Raw genomic sequence first — 25,551 nt, 5'->3', positions numbered from 1 at the left:
TAGAATTAGCTAATTTAGTTCGAATGGTTTCGTACACATCGGCCCATCTTATGAACCCACCTTCCATACTCTAATATATATTTACCGAAACAAAATTATATTGTTTGAATATAATACATTTAAGCGTTTTCTTCTGCGCTTTGTAACATCCGCTGTTTCGTGACTAGGAGTTCCATCTCCTCCTTATTTGGCACGAAGAACAAGTACAGCATCACGAAAAACAAGTTATTTGTACAGAACAGTATATATGCAGTCAAGTGATCGAACTGGTGTGTGTCGATTCCGAAAATATATGTGCAAAACGAGGTAATAACCTTTGATAATACCAAGCCTACGGATTTGATGGTCATGATAGCTGCAAACACTGAGGCTTCCAAACCCTTAGGTGTGACTCTCGTTGTATAAGTTAGGAACGGCATCACCTGTATCTCGAAAACTGCTTCCATTAAGAACCCTCCACAGAGAACTAGAGGTTTGTCCGGGATTCCAAGTTTCTTTGACAGTCCAGAGGTAATTAAAGCTGGGAATGCATAAACCGTGTTCAGCAATAGTGAACTCCAGAAGAATATACTCCTGATTGATGAGTCCTTGAAGACGTACCTGTAAACTCCTATTCCCATTATAACTGAGAAACCGTACATAAGTCTGAGTATTCCCATGAATGATGGGCTATAACCTAACACGTCGATAGTATAGTACAAGAATGCATCTTCATATCCCGGTGTAATGACTACTAGAAACATGAAAACACATGGGTGAAATATTGGCCTAAAAAACTATTAATTTTATCAAAACTTACGGTTCTTTCAAAAATTTAACTAAATCCTTTAGCGGGTGCGATTCATAGATGATTAAATCCTTCTCTTCTTTCATGAAGTATGCGAAAAATGTAATCAAGAGTGGAAATAAACTAGTGATTAGAAACAATCTCTGTTTGGGGTACTTCTCCAGCATAGAGCCTGAGAAATATGAAACCAGTAGAGCAGAAAAAGCCTTTATTACAACAAATCCACTCAAATTATCGGTCCCCTAATAATATATTTTAAATAGTAAACTTACATCACTAATGTTTTCAACAACTAGAGCTTCAGCAATTGTCATACAAAATGCCAGAGTGAATGTTATACAAAAAACAGCTATGGTAGATAAGATTATTGTGTTAGGAATCAGAGCTAGAAATAGAAAGCTGAAGGACTGAATCAGACTGCTTAAAATCAAGTAATGTCTCCGCCTCGTTCCAAAAATAGGAACCGCATCTGTTAGATAAGCCATAGTGGGACGGATTATGAAAGGAAGAGCAGGAACGGAATAGAAGAGAGTCATTTGGGCAGGAGATAGTCCGAAATCATCCTTAAACATATAATAGATGGCGAGATTTGAAAGATGCAATAATCCTTCAGAGAAACCTATCATATAAATCAAGAGAATTGGCAGTTTTTTGGATGATTTTGGTACAAAAGGGAAACGTTTCTCCCTTTCGACATCAAATGCCACAGGGATTCTATCCCTTTTAAGATCTAAACCCAAATTATTCATTTTATAATTATTACATGAATTTAAATTGCATTTTACATGGAAAGGTAGATTTTAAACAGTGATGTTGATTGTTGTATTTGCCACATAATCCTGCCAATAAATAACTCCATTCTACCCCAAAGATCAACATTTTCCACTTTATTACATATGATAATTATCTAATGTGTTAGATCCAGCTTTGTTGATGGGATCAACCGAAGTTTTTAGTGAATTTGTTAACACACATTATCTGTATTGGATAGAATCCACAACCGTTAGTTGTAGTATTTGGTCGACACATGGATTAAAACATATATAAAATTCTACAAAATTAAAACGACTTTATGTTACGTCTTCTCATCGGCGTTTTGGGTCATTTTTTGCCTAGTTACGAAAAGTTCCATTTCGTCCTTGTTAGGCACCTTGGTGAGGTAGAACATTACTGCCATCGCCGTGGCTGTGCAAAATAGGATATAGGACGTCAAATGCTCGTATTTATGGTTGTCTATGCCGAAAAGGAACGTTGTTAAGGCGGTTAATAATTTACATGAGAAAATCCCGACGGATTTGATGGTCATGATAGCTGCAAACACTGAGGCTTCCAAACCCTTAGGTGTGACTCTCGTTGTATAAGTTAGGAACGGCATCACCTGTATCTCGAAAACTGCTTCCATTAAGAACCCTCCACAGAGAACTAGAGGTTTGTCCGGGATTCCGAGTTTCTTTGACAGTCCAGAGGTAATTAAAGCTGGGAAGGGGTACACTATATTCACTATAAGCGTGGACCATATAAGTAACTTCTTTATGGAAGTATTTTTAAAAAATATACGACACAGTCCTATGCCCAAAACAATTGAGATGCCATAAATAAGTCTCAATATTCCCATGAATGACGGGCTATAACCTAACACGTCGATAGTATAGTACAAAAACGCGTCTTCATATGCTGGTGTGATGACCACCAGGAACATGAATATGCAGGGGTGGTATATTGACCTAAAGAAAATAAATGTGTTAAAACTTACGGTTCTCTTAAAAATTTAATTAAATCCTTTAATGGGTGCGATTGATATACAATCTCCGTTTTCTCTTCTTTCATGAAATATGCGAAAAATGTGATTAATAGCGGAAATAAACTTGTAATCAGAAACAATCTCTGTTTTGGGTATTTTTCTAACATAGAGCCTGAAAAGTAAGAGACTAATAAGGCGGAAAAGGCCTTAATCCCGATGAACCCACTCAAATTATCAGTTCCCTAATAATAATTATTTTAATAACAAACTTACATCACTGATGTTTTCCACGACCAGAGCCTCAGCTATGGTCATGCAAAATGCGAGAGTGAATGTAATTAGAAATAGTGCAATGGTTGAAAAAAATAGACTAATAGGCATTAAGCCTAGAAACAGAAAACTTGATGATTGAATAAGACTATTTAAAATTAAATAATGCCGTCTTCTGGTTCCAAATATTGGAATCGTATCAGTCAAATAGGCCATTGAGGGTCGAATAACATAAGGTATGGCAGGAATAGAATACAAAAGTGTCATTTGTGCTGGAGATAGACCAAAATCCTCCTTAAACATATAATAAATAGCGAGGTTTGACAAATGTAATAACCCTTCAGAGAAGCCGATCATATAAATCAAAAACACTGAGAGTTTTCTCTTAGACTTTGGGAATAGAGAAAGCCTCTTCGGTTTAATCTCCTGGTCGAATTTGACCGGATTACTATCCGGGGTCAATTCAAAGTCTAAGCTGCTCATATTTCCTTTAAAATCAGTCAATTTTAAGGCAAATGGCCTTCATAAGATTTAAAATATGCGTTTAAAAAACTATGAATGAAAATTAAAATGACAACTAAAAAAGAAATCTAAATATAAAAGGCGGAGATTAAAAAATCAAGATTCAAAATGTTAAAACAGAAAGAATACTAACACTTTTAAAATTTTTGGAAAGCATATAAATTACAAAATGTACAAATTAAATACCTCCGACTTCCTATTGGAATTTATGAAATAATTCAACCTATTAACCGATGAGTTTTAAATCCCCATATGTATCGAAAAAATCATTACATTAGCAGTAACAAAACAAATTTATACTAAAACTATTTAGTTTTTTACACATATTTATTAAATTTATTGAAAAATTTTGAGAGTTTTTGGCATTCCGTCTCCTATTTTATCATTCTGAGATTCTTACCCTTGAAATTTTCTCCACACTCAACCAACACGTTAACTTTCAACGAAGTCCATGAATTTTGTAAAAAAAATGCTTTTTACTTATATTTCATGTTTTATTTCTTTTTTATTTCTTTTTTCGCGAGTATTTACTTATTATATGTTGGTGATGTATGGAATTTATTACTAATATATTTTAATTATCTAAAACCCTTAATATTCATGAATTTAGTTTTACATGGTTTTGGAATTTATTTAAATTTGTTACATTATTTATACTCACTGTTCCGGTACACCACATTGTATGTGTAAGTACGAGTTTTGGATCTTTGTTCACGTAAACTCAATTTTATTTATCCATATTTTCGGTTATAAATGTACCTTTTATTTTATTGTTGTTTTATCCAGTAAAATCAGTAAAATCGTAAATTATAAAATGAAGTTAATTTTAGTTTTTTCTAAAATGAAATAAAAGATTGAAACTCTGGCCCTAACCTTATCGAATGTAGTTGTTTTATTATGGGTAATTCCAAACCATCTTCACTCTGCTATCACTGTACTGTTAGTGAAAATGGAAAAGGCTGTTACAAGGATAAATGTGTTGATGATTCAGAGAAAAATGGCCCTGATAATTTAAAATCCTTCAAGGAATCCTTATACGCAGCTTATCTCAAGGCCATGTCCTTAAAAACTATTTTTTCAGCTTCATTCTCAGACTTTTTGAACTACTTCGGCAGCTTTATGGACGATGATGTAACCTTGAATGAACAAAACTCCTTCCAACTCAAGTACTCCCGGTTCCCTGATAATGTTTTGCGGTGTGATAGCTGTTTGTGTTACTTCTCTGCGTCTTCTTTCTGTCACTGTAAGGACTGCTCTGGCGGAGAAGAGTGCCACTATGTAATACTGATGCACGGAATTATTTCCACTCCTCTAATGATGACTGATATATGCATAGCACTGCTGGAAGCTTATCCCAATTTGTTTGTTTACTTTCCAGTCTCAGCGTGTAAAAAAACTCTCAGAGGCACTTCGTACGTCATCAGGCTCATTATTGACGAACTGAAGTTATTGTTTGCCAAAATTCCCAGTAATTTCAAACTAAGCTTAATAGGCCATTCATATGGCGGAATACTTTTGAGATATTTTTTGTTGTACTATTTGTTGAATAAAAAAAGGTTTTTTGGAATAACTTCCAATGCCCCAAATGACACTAACCATACCACTCCTTATAGTTCTAAACCTTCTGATTCCGATAATACTGGTTGTAATGATGTGCTAGACCATGATTATACCTTTTTTAGTAAAGAGATTGTTTGGAAGAACTTTATTTTTGTTGCAACTCCGCTTGCCGGCACGTTTGAAAACAATTTGGAGTTTATGAGACTGGCTAACCTGATTGGATCCGACACAATCTCAGAATTGGACAACAAAACAATCGATCTGTTATTTTTACTAAAGAGTGAAGGTTTTTTAGATAAATTTGAGAAAGTTGTAGCCTACGGGAATATTTCAGGCGACATGATGGTGGCTCCCAGGACCTCACTGATCTTACCGAACTATCTGGTTACTGACGAGAAGCTGCGTGAAATAGCTAAAGTGTTGTACAAATACCCGGGCCAGCCAGCGAACATTAATATGAATAACGAGAACTTGCAGCTAGTGTTCGACAATGTCACCAAGGTCATACATAACAGTAATCCCCATTCAACCGATGACTCTTTTGCTGATGAATTGACTGACAGATTTAACCAGTTGTTGGACAATAAGATTAAAAACACAAACCACATGAAATTCATTGAAGATATGCTGGACAATAGTCCCCTTTTCACCGCTGAAGATAAATTGAAGTTTACCAAGGTCATCAGTGACATTGTCAGGACTGGCAATGTTGACGAGTTTGATAAGTTTGACGATGACGACTTTTTCTACCACCAGATTTTAATGGGCCTCCTGGACAAGTTGAAGATTATAAAATTCGCTGTATATATTCCCAGAATTCACTTTCCTCACAGGTCAATCATAACTTATCAGTCTCCGATTTCAAATGAAAGGTACACTTATCAAATACTAGAAAACATGGTCAATATATTTGAAAAATAACCAATACATGTCAGTATATTCCAAGAATAATACATGTCATTATTTTTCAAGAATAATACGTGTTATTATATTTCAAGAATAATACGTGTTATTATATTTAGTGTTAAACTCTTGTAACAACTTGATTGATGAGTAGCTTAGCGTTCCAAGCTTTTCATGTTTTTTGAAATCCACTACATTGTCCTTGAAAAGGGACCTAAGGTTTGAAGCCAGTTGTTTTCCCAGCTCAACTCCCATTTGATCAAATGAATTAATGTTCCACAGTAACCCTGAAAATATTGGGTGGAGTAAAAGGTTACCTTGAACTACGGTTCTGTGCTCGTACAATGACAACAATTGCCCCAGTGAATATGGGCTCAGCTCATTGAACAACACTAGCAGTGAAGGACGGTTTCCTCTGCAAACTTTGAACTTTGCCTGCTCCTCGGTAACTCCTTCCTTAATTAAGCTTTCGTAGGATTTCCCGAACGCTAGTCCGTCCAACTGGCCGAATAAATTACAGATTAGTTCCACGTGGTGTGTCACGTTGCCCTGAGTTGTGCATTTTTTAATTAATATCTTACGTATAATTTGTTATCTTCGTTGTGTGTGTTGATGTATCCAATGAATTCTGAAGGTACAGTTCTACCTTGATGCAATAATTGGTAAAAGCTAAAGGTAATTTATTCATAGTTAATCAATTACCTGTGCTGGCCGTTTGTTCCTGACTCTCCAAAGTAAATTTCCGACGTTTCATACTTTAAAACTTCCCCCGTTTTCGAGACAGATTTGCCGTTACTCTCCATCAGCAGCTGCTGTGCGTAGAGTGGAAATTTAGATAAATCCTGGCTGTATGGGAGCAAGGCCACTGAGTTGAAGCCTAGGACCGTAGAGTTGTAAAAACTCGTGAGTCCCATGAGAAAGGGTAAGTTGGTCTCCTCAGGCTCATTTTTAAAGTGGAGGTCCATGTCCCGGCAGCCAGAAAGGAACAAATCGACAATCTCGTACCCGAACACAATACTCAGAGGTAACAAACCTACTGAGCTGCACACACTAAATCTACCTCCCTGGAATACTCATTAGTTTAAATGTTAGTAAGGGTATATGATAATATGACATACCACCCAGTCCCAGAAGGGGAAAATATTGGTTGAGTGAAGACCGAATTTACAAGCCAGTTCCACATTAGTAGTGATTGCATACAGGTGTTTATCTAAATTAAAATTTTTATTTATTTATTTGTTACTCAATAAGTCTTTGTTCGCAATGTTATCCAGTAACCATTGCCTGACTGAGTATGAATTTTTAATTGTTTCCATGGTTGTGAATGTTTTACTCGTTATAATAACCTGAATTGTTTAAATTGAACAGTTTAATTCTTACCAGTGATCTGTTTGGGTCCAATTCACTAGTTATTGACCTCAATGATGATGGATCAACATTAGATAGGAATCTGATTTTGAAGTTCTTGCTGGCTTCTCTTGCTGGTCCATACGACATGAATGCTTCGGTTGTGAATAGTGTTCCAAGGTAAGAGCCTCCGATTCCGATACACAAGACTGTATCAAACGGTTTTCCATCCGAGGCGACAATTTTTCCGGACCTAACTTTTTGTGAGAATTCTTTGATGCGGTCCAAAACGTCATGAACATCTTTGGACACATTCTGCCCTGAAACCACCAAATTTTCACTTCTTGGCATTCGTAGATATGTATGAAGGACAGGTCTTTCCTCTGAGGTGTTTAATATCTCTCCGGTAAATAAGCCTGAGCATTTTTCCTTCACTTTTAACTCTCTGGATAGAGAGATTAACAATTTCAGAGATTCTTCTGTCAACAACTCCCTAGATAAATCTAAGGTAACACCTGGAATAATTTTATTTTTTATTTCAAAATACCGTTCCATTCTTTTATGAGTTTATCACATCGTTCGTGATCCGATAACAGGGTTGTCAAGTTGAGGTTAAGTAATGAAGGTTTTAATGACAGTAATTTATTGTATGATTCACAATCCTCTAATTTTAAGGAATTCATTTTTTACGACATAGAAAAAAATACAATGTTTAATTTACAGATCTACGGGTGTTAATGAGTAAGGAATCCAAGTAGGGTAATAGCAAAGAAAATTGTTAGGTCTTAAACAATAAGCGATAAATCAAAATTAGGTGTGTAAATACTGGACAAATACAGATTCTAGAAGACACAAAACAATGAAAAAACTATTAATATGAATTTTTAGTATATTATGACAAATTTTTTAAATTTCGTCCTTAAATTCCAAGGATACAACAATTTAGTTAATATTAAACTGATTTAAACAATCCAAAATTTAAAAAAATACACATTTTTTACATAATTAGGATTATAAAACTGTCGTCCATCCATCTTCGTCTGTTACTTGTTCGGACCCTAAATAAAATTTATTTACATAAAATTATACTCTTAGATCTTTCTTTTAATTTCTCAGCGTCTTCCTCAACAGGGCTGTCATCATCGGAGCTGGAATCTAATAAAAATTAGGAGGTCCAAACAAACCGTATCCAGGAATGCATGGTAAGGAGCATTTTTTCAATTTTTTCATGAGTTGGTTAGCATAAGAATAATCGCTTTTTGAGCATGTATAATGTAGCTTAACCAATATTCTTGCAATTTCATACTAAAAATCATTATTAGAAAAGAGACTACCTCACTATCATCTTCCAATGTTACGTTAAAATACTCGTCGATCTTGGTAACTATCAAGTCTTCCACGCCATCAGCGTATAATGTCTTGGCTAAAATTACATTTATTAATGAAAAGATGATGGAATCCACCAATGTACAAATAAGGGGAAATATTTAAAAAACTAATAAATTCCTTACAGTGAAGGCATAAATCAATGACGTCATTAAGAAGTAGCTCCTTTTTAAACCGGCCGTCGCCTCCTCCCCAATTATTTTCAACTGCGAGGTTCAGGGCAGTCCTGAAGTAAAATATTCGTGGAAATGTACAAACCAGCAGTCAAAGACCTTTCTACAGGCAGCACTGAATACATCTGATGGATCCGACATTTTTTTAATGCGATAAGAATAAATAATATGAAATGATACGAGTAAATAGTATGTAGTTGGGTTGGTTGTGTTCAATGGTGTGATTTTAAATTAAATTTTTAGACCAAATTCTTAAAATTATTGGTGTGTCTAAAATAAACCATTTTTGTGTAATCTTCCAATATTATGCCTAAATTTTTTTTAATTTTTTCAACTTACAGATCAGAATCAGGATGATGATCTGTGGCCCAAAGAAGTAGTTGGGGTTCGCCATGTATCTTCCAATCCACGAGGCATAAGAAAACACTGAGATGATAAGGAGAGCTAGAATGGTGTGGACCTGTATTTATTTTATAATTTTTAAGGCGTACCAGTTTCGAGAACGGCTGTGTTCTCTGTAGAAGTTTATAATTCACAGTTAAAATTATTAAAATGAATGTAACTCCCAGGACGGTCATTTCTGGGTGTGTTAGTATACAGATGCATGTCATTATTAGTAGATAGTCAAATGGGTACTTCCTCAATCCAACCAGCAGTGGAATTGTGAAAACAAATCCAATGAACTAAACTTTTATTAATTTAGGAACATACATGATTTTTAAACATTGTCCCCTTTACAAACTCCACTGGAAGCTGAACATTTTAAAATTAATTGAAACAAACCAATTCGTTCAAGTACCAGGTAAACGAGAAATCAATTGATGGGTGAGAGTCTATTGCTCGGTATGGATTAGTCAGTTCAGGCTAAAAATATTTTCAAGAGATGAACGTACCATGAATCTGAACTTGAATATACTTAAAACTATCAATACAAATGTGGTTGAGAAGGCGAACTCCCTTAGAATAGATAAAAACTCGTTCATCTTTATTGGTCCGTTAGATAATTTAACTCTGTGGTACTTCCTTATATATACGATTGGAAACAGCAGTGGTAGGAAAGAATGTGATGTTTTGAGTATAAATGATACGAATATTAGGTCAGATAAGTAATTTGAGAACCTAAAGTTCTTAATGCAACTCATCCAGTTGTTTGATCCATGTGACGATTTCCTTTTGTATTTGCTTTGGGTAGAAAACAAACTGGAGTAAACAGAGAGTGTGAGGAGGAAGTATTTGTATCCGTCAGGGTTTGCAGAGTAGTTGTAGAAAACCTGAAATCAATGAAATGTTACATTACATACGCTAGGTGGGTTCAGCAAATAAATCGTGAATATTACAAATGGTAGTGATTTGGAATGTTTGACCTAAATTAGATGTTAATATGGAAAACCAACCGATGCTGTTCCAAAAATCCTTTCATTATCTTCATCTTCCCTTTTGTATGAATACGATATATATTTTACAATTCTATATAGTAAAAGTGCTGTAAAAAAGTCGAAAACAAAGATGAACGCGGTCATTAGAAATTTAACTGATAAATCTGGGTACATGAACTTAAGCCTTTTAATAATATAGTAATAAAAGGGCCTTGATTTCATGTAAGATTTGTAATTCGAACATCTGAAAAGCTCTATATATTCGTGGATATCGTGAACATTCTTAGAAATCATAAACGGTATGAACACTTTCAGTAGGTGTAAGGTTAGAATAAAGATGACACGAATTAATATTATAAGTAAGGAATAATATATAAATTTATTCCTTTTATTCATGTGTATGATTATAAAGTGGAATAAATTAAAATCTGACGAGAATGAAAAATAGTGTAAGATTCCATAGTAACAAATATGTTCATTTTAAAAATTACAACTTTTTATACATTATCAGACATGATGAACTCGACCGATATTCCTTTAGTAATACACTTGATGTAGTGAACGACAAAATCTGCAACAAGAAGTACTTGAACCAGCTGCGTGAAAATGACCCAGTGGCCAACGAATGGTTTTATTATATTCCCCTTAGAGTTTAGTTCAGAGTATGTTGAGAGCCAGAATACGAATGACAGGATTTTTGACAGTGATTGAGCTGCTGTGAAGTGTGCCATTGCTGGAACCACCTTATCCTACAACACATTGAGTTGTATGAAACATACCGATCTTTGGAACATTAAGAGTTGGGGTAATACGCACACGGTCTCTACGTATAAAGCAAATGCCCAGCACACATCGGTGAGAAAGAAACGATTCAGTGATGGGTGTACAAACAGCGCCAGAAAGAAGCACGGCACCAATATAAAACTGCATTTTAATTTATCATTATCTTTTTCGTATGTATCCGAATATTTAAATTTGCAAGCAAACACTATGTAAACGGAGAATACGAAGCATAAAACCTCAGATAATTGGTACATATAGTCGCCTGAGGAATCAGTCGGAAGATACCTGCAAATTAATTAGTTTAAATCTTTTATGTTTAATTATGGTTAGAAATAGTAGTTTATTATAGAATTACCCTTGGTGTACTAAAATTGAGAGCAACCTCGATAGGAACACAAACACATACGAAACTGTGGTTTCAAGTGAGATTCCTTTAGAGCTTTTAGTGGTTTCGATACAAAATCCTAAAATAAGGAAAGATAGAAGGCTGACTAAAGAGGAGAGTGTTAAGAGGAAAGAGAAGCCTCCGCTTGAAATGAACGTGTACACCATCAGGAGAGCCACAAAAAACCCTAAATAAATACAAACATGTGGTTTATTTTCCCTTAAAATTTTTTTAACCTTTTCCCTCGTACTTTTGGGGATAAACTGTTCGAATGTACTCATTCTCATTAAAATTTTATTATATTTGCCGCTAATTAAGTCGGACTTCCACATTGAGATTTTATCTGCCATATTTACCATATTTTTACATATTAATTTAATGAAAAATAAAAGTCATTTAATTTTTTCGTAAACAAATTGTTTGGTTCAGTATCTGCACTAAAATACCCACATTGGATACTTAAATTTAGCATCTTCTGGGCTCAAAACGGAAATTTTTAAAAATAACGGCGAGAAAATAATCAATATTAAAATAAATTATACAAATTAACTGTTGAAGTAATTTAAAATTATTTAAAATCAAGTTATAAAAATTTTTTTAAAATCAGAAATGTGTATGGTTTTGTTGGTTTTGGGACAGATGATATAATCATCGTTGTTGTTGTTGCGATTTAAAAACTTCAGTGCATTTTTGGAAATCACGTATCCGTCTGGAGATGCTAACGGAGGGTTTGAATAATCCATAATTGTTCCAGTGATGGGACATATCAGAATTGATTGTAATTTGTGTAGGTTCGGTATCTGTTCTACGTAGCTAGCCCATTCAGGTAGGCATGCTGGACATGTCGGATTCTTGTAGTCCCTGCATCCTTTGGATTTGATAGCGCTGAATCCAGCCTGTATCAGGTCTTCCAAAATTGACTTTTCTCTAAAGCCATAAATCTTAGATATTGTCCTCCCGAATTCGTCAATTATTTTATTCCACCTTTGATCGCTCATTAAGTATCTGTATCTATCGTCTATTTCCCCTCCTTTCGGGTCAATATCAACCAGCGTTTCTACAGTTGATGTGTATGAGATGAAATCGTCTTGTTTCTCCTGTTTGATACCTTCATTGGTATAGAAAATCGCTGCGGTAATTATCTTTTTTGCGTCTGGGCATTTCATAAGTACTTCGTGTGTTATGAACTGGTTTATGAGTTCAAGAACCTGATTAAGTGTTCCTGATTTTAATATCGATATTATCTTCTGTAACCTTAATTCATACAAGAGAGTAGAGTTAATTTTTGACAAATTATTCTTATTTTCTTCTGCCCAGTTCAAAGCTGAGGTTAGGTCGTGTTGCATCAAATCATCGATTATCTTGTTGCAATTTTCATGGATTTCCAAATCCACAAATTCTTTAATGTTTTCTGTCTCCACAAGCATACTTACAGTGCTGGTAAAACACTTCCTTGACAGATATTCACCAAGCATCCATGAAACCCTTTTTCTGTAAGTGTCAAAATTAAAATTTGGATTTATTTGGTTAATATACAAATCTGGTTCATTTTTGAGTTCATTTAGTCTAGTATATAAATTTGATAAATTTCGGTCCATATCATCATCTATTTTCTTGATTTGATCCTTGATTTGCTGTAACCGTTCCAGTGCTCTTGCTAATTTCTCCTTTAACAAGTTTTTATCCTCAATATTAACGACTTTTTTTATCAAATAGGTTGTAACAATCAATAATTTTTTCTCCAGCAAATGTTCGATTTCTTTTATGCTAGCAGATAGCAATTCGTACGGAACTGAAAGTAATGAGCGATCTACAATGTTTATTGACTCTGCTATCTTGGTTGTAACAAGTTTTAAATCCTTTTTTGTCAAGTTCGAACCCGTATTAAGTGATGATACCTCTTTAGTATCATTATCAGACATATTAGAGCAATGTATTCTTTATATATAACTGTTCATTTCATTATAATAATAGTTTTTGAAAAATAAGTAATATGAATTGAGTTCGATAATGATCCCCCATCTAAAAGGTGAATTTATTGTTTATTATGTATGATACAGGCTTAATCATTAATGTATATATTTTATGTAAATTATATTTATAATCTAAATGATTTTTCCTAAATTATTAATTTAAACAACTTGTTTTTCTCCTCAAATAAACAATTTCTATGACTACATAAATTGATGGTGTGGAAGACTATTAAAACAATAATTAATACTAACATATAAACTTCATTTTATAAAATTGACATTTTATCCCTCAGGGGAAACAATATTAGTTTTAAAATAAATTATTTGTGTTTAATTTGATGATATTTTAAATGAGATTAAATCCAATGGATTCATTACATTTGGTCTTCCAAATTCAAGAAAACATCAAATTACAATTACACCCTTAACATATATGCTTCTACCTGTTAGTCTGGCTTTTTTAATTCGACGCCATTTGATGTACATGATGGCGATACAACAAGCTAATAAGATGAAGCCTGGCAAGTACATCACAATAAGAGCGGCCGTGTAACTGTCAAACAAGTCCATTGCTATTCCTGGCATTATAGCGCCTAGTGTAAACCCGAAAATATGATATTGAGATATGAAAAAGGATGATCCCGCAGGTTTAAGCCTATGAGGAAGGTATGCAACCGACTGTAATGTTAGTGTTGGAATTATTGATGCTCCAAAAAACAGCAAGATAAAGACACATATTCCAAGTGATATTGCATTTTGAACAAAAATAACGACAAGTCCTGATATTGTTAACAATACTGACCAGACCATAAGAACAACGTCAACTAATAGTGGCTGTTCTGGATAATGATAAATAACCCTGTCAATCAGATACGATCCAGTAATTATCCCCAACAAAGGAGCAGTTATGGGTTGAATTGAAAATATAAAATAAACTTCCATTTCATTCATTTTAATGTAGGTTACGCATATTTTTGTCATCCAAAAATTCATTCCCATAGCACAAAATGTAATTGAAGACATGAAAATACAGGTTAAAATGTAAACGTGATGCTTAATCAACAATTTAAATTTTGACCAGATAGAAAGATTCTTTACATTGATTGTCTCTTGATATAATTTAACATTGTTTATAAAACATTTACTGCATTTAGAATATTCAGGTTTATTTGTGGAATTTTCGAAAGTCGAGTGAATTCTCGAGATATATTTGTTGGTCATTCCTAGAGATGATACCTTTGAAACAATAAAGTCCACACTGCGATAACGTTTAAGAACAGAATCATGACCATTGGATAAGTCATCAATGGAACTTTTTGAGGAGACAGCTTTGTCACTATCAACTTCCATAGTATCAAAACTTGACTTTTCACAAGTACAAAGGTCGAAATCAACATGTTCGTCCCTGGATGGATCAAAGTTGACGAATTTCTTGGGAATTAAGTAAAATAAGATAGTTAAAATCATCCCATATGCAATCTGAGTGAAAATACTGTATCTCCACCCCCTACTACCGAAGAAAGAAAATCCCGATGTACAAACATACCCCAAAGCCATGCCAATAATTATGCCACTTTGAATTATGGACATCCAGATATTTCTATAGAATTTTGGAGCGAACGTATCTACCCATATAGGATAGAATGTTATGAACAAAGATTGAGAAGCTCCAATACAAAATCTCGAAAAGAAGAACATGTATTTATTCGACGCAAGCCCATAAATAATCAATGACAACGTTTTGATAGTAATGGCAACAGTTACTACCATTTGAGAACTAAATGCCAAATATATATATGGCATAAATGGCGACATCACAACATAGGCAAAGTACGAAAGTGATCCCATAATACCTAGTTCCGTACTACTAAAGTTATATGGTTCCTGAATCCAGCTCAAGGAAACCGGAATGACCCCGTTGTCATAGTTTACAAAAATCTGTATTAACGTTAAGATAATAAATGTGTATACTTTGTATCCGCATCTCGGCTTTACTTTGATGATTTTTATATCAGGAATGTTATTTAACGTTGGAACAGATATAGAACTAACATCATTTTTAGTCATTTTAAACTATTATGAGAGAATTTAGTCCTGTGAAAATTAAATAAACAACTTTTGTTTCATTAGTGTGTATTACTCCAACATTGAATTTACATATACATCAAACATTAAATATTATTTTATTAAAACAATTTATTCCACAATTGTGTAATTAAATCATAACGATTACATTGAGTAAACAGTAGTACCGAAGCACTACTAAGATATTGACACAATAATTAGTGGTAACATATAAACTTTATTTTATAAAATTTGTATTATATCCCATAGGTAAAAATAATAATTTTTTAATAAATTGCGTTTAATATGATAATACTTTTGGACAGGCCACGAAATTTTATCGGAGTACATCATTCCATCAAGTCTATTTCAATTTAAAAAAAACATTAAATTACAACTAATCCCTTAATATATATACTTCGACCAGTTTGTCTCGCTTTATTAATTCTGTTCCATTTGATGCACATGATGGCGATACAACAAGCTAACAGGACAAAACCGGGTAGGAAGATGACACAAAGAGCAGCAGTGTAACTGTTAAATATATCTATTGCTATTCCTGGCATTATAGTACCTAGTGTAAAGCCTAATATATGGTATTGACATATGAAGAAAGTTGCACCTGCAGGTTTAAGCCTATGAGGAAGATACGCAACCGACTGTAATGTTAGTGTTGGAACTATCGCTGATCCAAAGAACAAAATAATAAAAACGCAAAATCCATAAACAATTGGAACTTGTATAACAATTACAACAATATCAAATATGCATATTATTATCGACCAAACTATGAGGGTGAAATCAACGAAAAGTGGAAGCTCTGGATAATGATAAATGATTTGGTCGATCAGGTGAGATCCGCTAATTATCCCAAACAATACACCAGTTATTGGCTGAACCGAAAATATGAGGTAAACTCCCTTATTATTCATTTTAATGTAATCCAAACAAATTTTTGTTAGCCAGAAATTCATTCCTGAGGCAGAAAATGTAACCGAGGACATTCCAATACACGATAAGATGAATATATTATGTTTAATTAATAATTTAAATTTTGACCACGTCGAAAGTTTTTTTACACTCATTGTTTCCTGATATAATTTAACATTGTTTATGAAACATTTACTGCATTTAGAATATTCAGGTTTACTGGAGAAGCCCTCAAAACTGGAATGAAGTCTAGAAATTTGTTGGTTTCTGTTCATTCCGAATGATACATTTGAAACAAAATCTAAACTGCGATACCGTTTATGAACAGAATCCTGACCATTGGATAGGCCATCAAAGGAACTGGTTAAACAAATGCCCTTGTCAGTGTTTATTTCCATAGTATCTGAACATGACTTTTCACAAGAGCAAAGATTAAAATCCACATGTTCATCCCTAGATGGATCAAAATTAACAAACTCCTTTGGAACTAAATAGAACAAAACTACTAAAATTAATTCACATACAACCTGAGTGAGCATACTGTATCTCCAACCCCTGTTTCCAGTGAATGAAAATAGTGAAGTAACAATATATCCAGATGTCATCCCAGTTACTATACCACCTTGTAATATTGACATCCAAAGATTCCTGTGAAATTCTGGAGCGAATGTATCAACCCATATTGGGTAGTATGTTGTGAACAATGCCTGTGAAGCTCCAATACAAATTTTAGAAACGAAGAACATATACTTATTTACGGAAAGTCCATAAACAGCCAACGAGAAAAGGTTGATGATTAAACCAACGGTTATTACGATTTGAGAACTAAATGTCAAAAATAAATATGGCATAAAGGGTGACATTGCAACATAGGCAAAGTATGCAAGTGATCCCATGATACCTAATTCGGTACTACTAAAGTTATATGGTTCCTGAATCCAGTTCAGAGAAACCGGAACCACACCGTTGTCATAGTTTATAAAAATCTGTAAGAAAATTAAGATAATGAATGTGTATAGTTTGTATTTTTGTTCGCGTGTCCGTTTGATTACTTGTTTGTTAGAAACTTTGTTTAAATATAAGTTTTCGGATATAGAAGTATCATTATTAGTCATTTCGACTATTTATTCAATAACTCATTGAATTAAATAGATTTAAATTTTAAACTTATCCATCTTAATATTTAATAATTATGTAACATAATAATACAAAAGATCTTATATCATTAATAATATTTATAAAATTATGTGGTGACATACACATTATCAGATGTTTAAATAATTATCTAGAATAAACTTCCAAATATATAGTATCTTCTAATTACTGTCTATCATTTATTTGATAATTAATATAAAAATTTTAGTACCAAATTCATCTTTACACGTTTAGAAAACGACAATGTTGTGTTTTATTTTGTTGAGTTTTATCATGATTCGAATGTTTAAGACAGAAGTAAAATAAGATTAAATAGAAATTGAAAGTAGGAAACAACCCTTTATCATTGTTTTTTAATTGAATTGCGCTTGATAATAATTATAAGAAGGTAAGACGCTACGCCTACGAACCCTGACAAATATATTACACAAAGTGCCGAAGTATGGTTATGAGATATGTCTATTGCTACTCCTGGAATTATACTGCCCAATGTGAAACCAAATATATGATATTGGCATATGAAAAATGATGCACCTGCCGGTTTAAGTCGATGAGGAAGGTATTCGACTGATTGTAATGTTAATGGCGGAACTATAGAAGCTCCAGAGAATATAATAATAAAAATACAAACTGAAAATGTCATTGGGTTTTGAACACAAATCAGTATTATTCCAAATAATAATGCAAATAATCCGTAGATAATGAGTGCAATATCAACAAAAAGTGGGTGCTCTGGATAATGGTAAATAATTTCGTCGATCAAGTAGGATCCCGTAATAATTCCGATCACAGGACCTGTTATTATTTCTATTGAAAAAATAATGTGGAAATATTTTTCCTTAACTTTTAAATGACTTACACCTATTTTTGTCATCCATAAATGAATTCCAGTAACCTCAAAATATAACGCAGATATCCCAATACAGGTTAAAATAAAAATATTATGTCTAGCTAACAATTTGAATTTCGACCATGGCGAGAGGTTTTTCACACTCATTGTTTCTTGATATAACTTAACATTGTTTATGAAACATTTACTGCATTTAGAATATTCGGGTTTATTAGCTGAGCACTCATATGTTGAGTGAATTCTCGAAATATATTTGTTAGTCATTCCTAGTGATGATACGTTCGAAACAAAGTCTAGGCTGCGATAACGTTTAAGAGAAGAATCTTTATCATTGAATAAGTCGTCATTGTTATTATTCAAACAAATATCTTTGTCAATATTAATTTCCATACTTTTAGAATCTGACGTTTCACATGTACAAAGGTCAAAATCCACGTGCTCATCCCTCGACGGATCAAAGTTAATAAACTCCTTTGGGACTAAGTAAAACATAGCTACCAAGATTAATTCACATATAATCTGAGTAAGCATACTGTACCTCCATCCCCTATCACCGGCATATGAATACAGTGATGTGACGACATATCCTAAAGTCATCCCAATCATTATACCACCTTGTAGTACGGACATCCAAAGATTCCTGTGAAATTTTGGAGCGAATGTATCAACCCATATCGGGTAGTATGTTGTGAACAATGACTGTGAAGCTCCAATACAAAATTTAGAAACGAAGAACATATACTTGTTCACAGCAAGTGCGTAAATAACCAATGACAAGAGATTAATAACCAGTGCTATAGTAATTGAGGGTTGAGTACTAAACTTTAATAGTATAAATGGCATGATTGGCGACATTACAACATAAGCGAAGTATGAAAGTGATCCCATAATACCTAGTTCAGTACTACTAAAGTTATATGGTTCTTGAATCCAATTCAGCATTACCGGAATGACTCCGTTGTCATAATTTATAAAAATTTGTAGTAATGAGATGATAATAAATGTATATAATTTGTACTTGTATTCACGTGTATGTTTTTTATTTGGTTTATGCGATAGGTTATTGGTATTTGAAACTTCAGATATAGAAGTATCATTATTAGTCATTTCGACTATTTATTCAATAACTCATTGAATTAAATAGATTTAAATTTTAAACTTATCCATCTTAATATTTAATAATTATGTAACATAATAATACAAAAGATCTTATATCATTAATAATATTTATAAAATTATGTGGTGACATACACATTATCAGATGTTTAAATAATTATCTAGAATAAACTTCCAAATATATAGTATCTTCTAATTACTGTCTATCATTTATTTGATAATTAATATAAAAATTTTAGTACCAAATTCATAGTTTATATCTTATGAAAACGACAATGTTGTGTTTTATTTTGTTGAGTTTTATCATGATTCTAATGTTTAAGACAGAAGTGAAATAAGATTAAATAGAAATTGAAAGTAGGAAACAACCCTTTATCATTGTTTTTTAATTGAATTGCGCTTTATCCACAAGATCGATACCAATGATGCCAATCCTATAAACCCAGGAAGATATATTACACAAAGTGCTGCAGTATAACTGTTAAACATATCCATCGCTATTCCTGGAATTATTATCCCCAACGAAAAACCAAATATATGATATTGGCAAATGAAAAATGTTGAACCGGCCGGTTTAAGTCTGTGAGGAAGGTATGCAACAGATTGTAATATTATTGTCGGAATTATCGATGCCGTATAAAATATTAAAATAAAAATACAAGATCCGTAAACAATTGGAATTTGTAATACGATTAGTATAATTCCAGATATTATAGCAAATATTCCGTAGATAATGAGGGTAATATCAACTAGAAGTGGATGTTCAGGATAATGATAAATAATTTGGTCAATAAGGTTTGATCCTGTTATTGTTCCAAAGATCATTCCTGTTACTACTTGAAGAGAAAATATGAAGTAAACAAACTTTTCACTCATTTTAAGCTGTGTTAAATATATTGTCGTCATCCAATATAGAGAGCCAGCTGAACCGAATGTAATTACAGACATTACAGTACAGGTTAAAATGAAAATATTTTGTTTAGCTAATAACTTAAATTTTGACCACGTCGAGAGTTTTTTTACAGTCATTATTTCCTGATATAATTTAACATTGTTTATGAAACATTTATTGCATTTAGAATATTCAGATTTACTGGAGAACCCCTCAAAACTGGAGTTAATTCTCGAAATATATTTGTTGGTCATTCCTATTGATGATACCTTCGAAACAAAATCTAGGCTACGATAACGTTTAAGGAGAGGATCTCTACCATTGGATAGATCTTCGCTGCTACTGGTTAAGGAATTAGTTTTGTCAGTGCTTATTTCAATAATATCGGAACATGACTTCTCACAACCGCAAAGATTAAAATCGACATTTTCATCCTTGGATGGATCAAAGTTAACGTACTCCTTCGGAATCAAATAAAACAAAATAGTTAAAATTATTCCGTACAAAATTTGAGTAAAAATGCTATATCTCCAAGCCCTGACGCCCATGAAAGAATACGCCGATGTAACGATGTATCCCACTGACATCCCAATCATAATGCCACCTTGTATTATTGACATCCAGAGATTCCTGTGAAATTTGGGAGCGAATATGTCAACCCATATAGGATAATATGTGATGAACAATGCCTGAGAAGCGCCGATACAAAATTTGGAAATGAAGAACATAAACTTGTTCACTGCAAGTCCATAAACAAGCAATGACAAGAGATTAATGATTAATCCAACGGTTATTACTATTTGAGAACTGAATGTCAAAAATATGTATGACATAAACGGTGACATTACAACGTAAGAACAGTATGTAAGCGATCCCATGATACCTAGTTCAGTGCTACTAAAGTTATACGGTTCCTGAATCCAGTTCAGGCTAACTGGAGCTACGCCAATATCATAGTTTATAAAAATTTGTAATAAAGTTATGATTATGAATGTGTATAGTTTGTATTTGTATCTTCGAGTTCCTTTGATGATTTTCTTGTCAGAAACTCTGTCTAAATTTATAACAGATATAGGACCGACATCATTTTTAGTCATGTTAAAGTACTGTGATAAGATTTTGATTCTTTTATTAAGACTCGTTAAACGAATTATAACAGATATGTGTGTATTAGTCGATTGAATTCATATAAACGTACAATAGAACGATTTTCATATGAAATAAAATTATTCCTTATTAATATAGATAAAATATAAATAAATTATAACCATTATATTTTGAATGAGAAATAACACAGTAAAACCATCAAAATACTAACACAATAATTAATGTTAACATATAGGCTTCATTTTATAAAAATTTAATTTTATCCTCAGAGGAAACAATATTAATTTTAAAATAAATTATTTGTTCTTAATTTGATGGTATTTTAAATCAATAAGTAATTATACCACATGACTTCATTACATTCGGTCCTTCAAGTTCAAAAAACATTATATTACAACCACACCCTTAATATATATACTTCTACCTGTTATTTTAGCTTTTTTAATTCTATGCCACTTAATGAACAGAATTGTAATGTAACAGCATAATAGAACAAATCCCTGCAAATGTATTACACAAAGTGCAGCAGTGTAATTGTTAAATATATCTATAGCTATTCCTGGAATTATAGCGCCTAATGCAAAACCGAATATATGGTATTGACATATGAAGAACGATGAACCTGCCGGTTTAAGTCGATGAGGAAGGTATTCGACTGATTGTAACATTACTGTTGGGACCATTGAAGATGTATAAAATATTAAAATAAAAAAACAAGCCCCATAAACCATTGGAATTTGGAAAACAACTACAACAACATCAAATAAACAACAAATTAGACAATAAACTATGAGGGTGGTATCAACCAAAAGTGGACGTTGAGGATAATGATAAATAATTTGATCAATCGTGTGTGAGCCGGAAATTGTTCCAAATAGCATTCCTGTTAATACTTGAAGAGAGAATATAAAATAAACAGCTTTTTCATTCATTTTAAGGTGGTCTACATATATTTTTGTCATCCAAAATAGAAAACCAGATGAAGACAATGAAATTATGGACATTGAGATACAATTTAAAATAAATATATTCTCTTTAATAAGCATTTTAAATTTTGACCATGGCGATAGTTTTTTTATCCTCATTGTTTCTCGATATAATTTAACATTGTTTACAAAGCATTTACTGCATTTAGAATATTCGGGCCTACTAGCTGAACCCTCAAAGCTGGAATGAATTCTTGAAATGAGATCACTATTACTCATCCCCAAAGATGACGCCTTTGTAATTATGTCCAAACTACGATAACGTTTCTGGTCGGCATCTTTACCAATGGATAAGTTGTCACTGTAACTTGTTAAACAGACACCTTTGTTACTATTAATTTCCATAGTATTGCAACTTAACTTTTCACAAGTACAAAGGTCGAAATCCACGTGCTCATCCCTCGATGGATCAAAGTTAATAAACTCCTTTGGAACTAAATAAAACAAAATGGTCAAAACCAGCCCGTACAAAATCTGGGTTAGGGTACTGTATCTCCATCCCCTGTTTCCAGTGAATGAGAATACTGATGTAACAACATACCCCAAAGTCATCCCAATTACTATACCACCTTGTAATATTGACATCCAAAGATTCCTGTGAAATTCTGGAGCGAATGTATCAACCCATATCGGGTAGTATGTTGTGAACAATGACTGTGAAGCTCCAATACAAAATTTGGAAATAAAAAACATATACTTGTTCACAGCAAGTGCGTAAATAACCAATGACAAAATATTGATAGTGAGGGCGATAGTTATTACCGGTTGGGTGCCAAACGCCAGAAATAAATATGACATAAATGGTGACATTGCAACATAGGCGAAGTATGGAAGTGATCCCACGATGCCTAGTTCCGTACTACTAAAGTTATATGGTTCCTGAATCCAGTTCAGAGAAACCGTAATAACACCGTTGTCATAGTTTACAAAAAGTTGTAACAATGCGATAATAACAAATGTGTATAATTTATATTTGTATTTACTAAGTCCTTTACAAGATGGACTGACGGTAATGTGTGGAGCCTTTTTACGTGTATTTGAATCAGATATAGAAGTATCATTATTAGTCATTTCGACTATTTATTCAATAACTCATTGAATTAAATAGATTTAAATTTTAAACTTATCCATCTTAATATTTAATAATTATGTAACATAATAATACAAAAGATCTTATATCATTAATAATATTTATAAAATTATGTGGTGACATACACATTATCAGATGTTTAAATAATTATCTAGAATAAACTTCCAAATATATAGTATCTTCTAATTACTGTCTATCATTTATTTGATAATTAATATAAAAATTTTAGTACCAAATTCATCTTTACACGTTTAGAAAACGACAATGTTGTGTTTTATTTTGTTGAGTTTTATCATGATTCGAATGTTTAAGACAGAAGTAAAATAAGATTAAATAGAAATTGAAAGTAGGAAACAACCCTTTATCATTGTTTTTTAATTGAATTGCGCTTTATCCACAAGATCGATACCAATGATGCCAATCCTATAAACCCAGGAAGATATATTACACAAAGTGCTGCAGTATAACTGTTAAACATATCCATCGCTATTCCTGGAATTATTATCCCCAACGAAAAACCAAATATATGATATTGGCAAATGAAAAATGTTGAACCGGCCGGTTTAAGTCTGTGAGGAAGGTATGCAACAGATTGTAATATTATTGTCGGAATTATCGATGCCGTATAAAATATTAAAATAAAAATACAAGATCCGTAAACAATTGGAATTTGTAATACGATTAGTATAATTCCAGATATTATAGCAAATATTCCGTAGATAATGAGGGTAATATCAACTAGAAGTGGATGTTCAGGATAATGATAAATAATTTGGTCAATAAGGTTTGATCCTGTTATTGTTCCAAAGATCATTCCTGTTACTACTTGAAGAGAAAATATGAAGTAAACAAACTTTTCACTCATTTTAAGCTGTGTTAAATATATTGTCGTCATCCAATATAGAGAGCCAGCTGAACCGAATGTAATTACAGACATTACAGTACAGGTTAAAATGAAAATATTTTGTTTAGCTAATAACTTAAATTTTGACCACGTCGAGAGTTTTTTTACAGTCATTATTTCCTGATATAATTTAACATTGTTTATGAAACATTTATTGCATTTAGAATATTCAGATTTACTGGAGAACCCCTCAAAACTGGAGTTAATTCTCGAAATATATTTGTTGGTCATTCCTATTGATGATACCTTCGAAACAAAATCTAGGCTACGATAACGTTTAAGGAGAGGATCTCTACCATTGGATAGATCTTCGCTGCTACTGGTTAAGGAATTAGTTTTGTCAGTGCTTATTTCAATAATATCGGAACATGACTTCTCACAACCGCAAAGATTAAAATCGACATTTTCATCCTTGGATGGATCAAAGTTAACGTACTCCTTCGGAATCAAATAAAACAAAATAGTTAAAATTATTCCGTACAAAATTTGAGTAAAAATGCTATATCTCCAAGCCCTGACGCCCATGAAAGAATACGCCGATGTAACGATGTATCCCACTGACATCCCAATCATAATGCCACCTTGTATTATTGACATCCAGAGATTCCTGTGAAATTTGGGAGCGAATGTGTCAACCCATATGGGACAGTATGTTGAAAAGGCGGATTGAGAAGCACCAATGCAAAAATTAGAGATGAAAAACAAATACTTGTTAAATGAGAGTACGAAAATCACTAATGATACAAGATTGAAAAATAACCCAACTTCTATTGATTTTTTCGGACTGTGAGTTAGGACTATATTTGAAACAAATGGAGAAAAGATGAGATATCCGGCAAATGGTAAGGATCCCATTATACCCAGTTCTGTACTACTGAAACTGTACGGTTCCTGGATCCAGTTCAGCATAATAGGAACTGCTCCGATATTGTAATTTACAAAAACTTGTAGCGATGCTATAATAACAAATGCGCATAGTTTGTATTTGTATCCGCGACTTCCGTTTACATTTGATTTGACATTATCTTCCTGATCGATATCTGAAATTTTATCAGAATTGTTATCTGAACTGGAGGGATCTGTTGTTGAGTGAAAATCCGCTCCGTCCATTTTAATCAAGTTAAATTCTGTTAAATTTAAGTAGTTTACACATCTTTTTTTTGTTTAGATAAAACTTAAAATTTTAAAATATTAAACATTAAATTCATTTTTGTAAAAATAACTAATTATATAATAACATGGAAAAGAATA

At 32.8% G+C, this 25,551-nt stretch overlaps 14 protein-coding genes across 14 annotated transcripts; 1 reads left to right on the top strand and 13 right to left on the bottom strand.

Moving 5' to 3' along the window:
* Positions 1–80: 80 nt before the first annotated feature.
* On the bottom strand, positions 81–1,674 carry TpMuguga_03g00895 (BT1 family protein). The gene is made up of 3 exons (XM_758275.2): positions 1,060–1,674; positions 800–1,029; positions 81–768 (listed from the first exon to the last, which is right to left on the bottom strand). The coding sequence occupies exons 1-3, from the start codon at positions 1,534–1,536 to the stop codon at positions 120–122; spliced, it is 1,356 nt and encodes a 451-aa protein (XP_763368.1). The 5' UTR covers positions 1,537–1,674; the 3' UTR covers positions 81–119.
* Positions 1,675–1,831: 157 nt separating this feature from the next.
* Positions 1,832–3,959, bottom strand: TpMuguga_03g00348 (BT1 family protein). The gene is made up of 3 exons (XM_061305675.1): positions 2,802–3,959; positions 2,541–2,770; positions 1,832–2,511 (listed from the first exon to the last, which is right to left on the bottom strand). Exons 1-3 carry the CDS (start codon positions 3,279–3,281, stop codon positions 1,863–1,865), a joined length of 1,359 nt encoding a protein of 452 aa, XP_061161007.1. The 5' UTR covers positions 3,282–3,959; the 3' UTR covers positions 1,832–1,862.
* Positions 3,960–4,034: 75 nt separating this feature from the next.
* Positions 4,035–5,801, top strand: TpMuguga_03g00347 (putative serine esterase (DUF676) family protein; the record flags this gene model as incomplete). Its single annotated transcript, XM_758273.2, has 1 exon — positions 4,035–5,801. Exon 1 carries the CDS (start codon positions 4,218–4,220, stop codon positions 5,799–5,801), a length of 1,584 nt encoding a protein of 527 aa, XP_763366.1. The 5' UTR covers positions 4,035–4,217.
* Positions 5,802–5,873: 72 nt separating this feature from the next.
* Positions 5,874–7,827, bottom strand: TpMuguga_03g00346 (Glucose-6-phosphate isomerase cytosolic B; the record flags this gene model as incomplete). The annotated part of the gene is made up of 8 exons (XM_758272.2): positions 5,874–6,070; positions 6,101–6,332; positions 6,365–6,452; positions 6,486–6,847; positions 6,902–6,993; positions 7,027–7,129; positions 7,164–7,645; positions 7,678–7,813. The coding sequence occupies 8 exons, from the start codon at positions 7,811–7,813 to the stop codon at positions 5,874–5,876; spliced, it is 1,692 nt and encodes a 563-aa protein (XP_763365.1).
* Positions 7,828–8,141: 314 nt separating this feature from the next.
* Positions 8,142–8,830, bottom strand: TpMuguga_03g02255 (Pre-rRNA-processing protein TSR2 family protein; the record flags this gene model as incomplete). Its single annotated transcript, XM_061305846.1, has 6 exons — positions 8,142–8,188; positions 8,220–8,285; positions 8,315–8,435; positions 8,465–8,553; positions 8,642–8,742; positions 8,775–8,830. The coding sequence occupies 6 exons, from the start codon at positions 8,828–8,830 to the stop codon at positions 8,142–8,144; spliced, it is 480 nt and encodes a 159-aa protein (XP_061161773.1).
* A 98-nt stretch (positions 8,831–8,928) lies between these two features.
* TpMuguga_03g02620 (GPI transamidase subunit PIG-U family protein) lies at positions 8,929–10,402 on the bottom strand (the record flags this gene model as incomplete). The annotated part of the gene is made up of 8 exons (XM_061305892.1): positions 10,084–10,402; positions 9,991–10,053; positions 9,583–9,960; positions 9,473–9,553; positions 9,401–9,442; positions 9,181–9,372; positions 9,029–9,149; positions 8,929–8,999 (listed from the first exon to the last, which is right to left on the bottom strand). Exons 1-8 carry the CDS (start codon positions 10,357–10,359, stop codon positions 8,929–8,931), a joined length of 1,224 nt encoding a protein of 407 aa, XP_061161772.1. The 5' UTR covers positions 10,360–10,402.
* A 160-nt stretch (positions 10,403–10,562) lies between these two features.
* ERD2 (ER lumen protein-retaining receptor) lies at positions 10,563–11,592 on the bottom strand (the record flags this gene model as incomplete). Its single annotated transcript, XM_758270.1, has 3 exons — positions 10,563–10,814; positions 10,845–11,133; positions 11,204–11,592. 3 exons carry the CDS (start codon positions 11,590–11,592, stop codon positions 10,563–10,565), a joined length of 930 nt encoding a protein of 309 aa, XP_763363.1.
* Positions 11,593–11,811: 219 nt separating this feature from the next.
* On the bottom strand, positions 11,812–13,155 carry Maea (CTLH/CRA C-terminal to LisH motif domain protein; the record flags this gene model as incomplete). Its single annotated transcript, XM_758269.1, has 1 exon — positions 11,812–13,155. The coding sequence occupies one exon, from the start codon at positions 13,153–13,155 to the stop codon at positions 11,812–11,814; it is 1,344 nt and encodes a 447-aa protein (XP_763362.1).
* A 456-nt stretch (positions 13,156–13,611) lies between these two features.
* Positions 13,612–15,273, bottom strand: TpMuguga_03g00342 (Major Facilitator Superfamily protein; the record flags this gene model as incomplete). Its single annotated transcript, XM_758268.1, has 1 exon — positions 13,612–15,273. One exon carries the CDS (start codon positions 15,271–15,273, stop codon positions 13,612–13,614), a length of 1,662 nt encoding a protein of 553 aa, XP_763361.1.
* Positions 15,274–15,656: 383 nt separating this feature from the next.
* TpMuguga_03g00894 (Major Facilitator Superfamily protein) lies at positions 15,657–17,315 on the bottom strand (the record flags this gene model as incomplete). The annotated part of the gene is made up of 1 exon (XM_758267.1): positions 15,657–17,315. One exon carries the CDS (start codon positions 17,313–17,315, stop codon positions 15,657–15,659), a length of 1,659 nt encoding a protein of 552 aa, XP_763360.1.
* Positions 17,316–17,698: 383 nt separating this feature from the next.
* Positions 17,699–19,312, bottom strand: TpMuguga_03g00341 (Major Facilitator Superfamily protein; the record flags this gene model as incomplete). Its single annotated transcript, XM_758266.1, has 1 exon — positions 17,699–19,312. One exon carries the CDS (start codon positions 19,310–19,312, stop codon positions 17,699–17,701), a length of 1,614 nt encoding a protein of 537 aa, XP_763359.1.
* A 384-nt stretch (positions 19,313–19,696) lies between these two features.
* On the bottom strand, positions 19,697–21,310 carry TpMuguga_03g00340 (Major Facilitator Superfamily protein; the record flags this gene model as incomplete). The annotated part of the gene is made up of 1 exon (XM_758265.1): positions 19,697–21,310. The coding sequence occupies one exon, from the start codon at positions 21,308–21,310 to the stop codon at positions 19,697–19,699; it is 1,614 nt and encodes a 537-aa protein (XP_763358.1).
* Positions 21,311–21,706: 396 nt separating this feature from the next.
* Positions 21,707–23,377, bottom strand: TpMuguga_03g00339 (Major Facilitator Superfamily protein; the record flags this gene model as incomplete). Its single annotated transcript, XM_758264.1, has 1 exon — positions 21,707–23,377. One exon carries the CDS (start codon positions 23,375–23,377, stop codon positions 21,707–21,709), a length of 1,671 nt encoding a protein of 556 aa, XP_763357.1.
* A 238-nt stretch (positions 23,378–23,615) lies between these two features.
* Positions 23,616–25,520, bottom strand: TpMuguga_03g00338 (Major Facilitator Superfamily protein). Its single transcript, XM_758263.2, has one exon. The coding sequence runs from the start codon at positions 25,408–25,410 to the stop codon at positions 23,761–23,763; it is 1,650 nt and encodes a 549-aa protein (XP_763356.1). The 5' UTR covers positions 25,411–25,520; the 3' UTR covers positions 23,616–23,760.
* Positions 25,521–25,551: the final 31 nt, after the last annotated feature.

This window comes from Theileria parva, assembly GCF_000165365.1.
Source record: "Theileria parva strain Muguga chromosome 3 map unlocalized ctg_530, whole genome shotgun sequence".
In the NCBI taxonomy this organism is placed as follows: Eukaryota; Apicomplexa; class Aconoidasida; order Piroplasmida; family Theileriidae; genus Theileria; species Theileria parva.
This window is presented reverse-complemented; position numbering and strand designations above follow the sequence as displayed.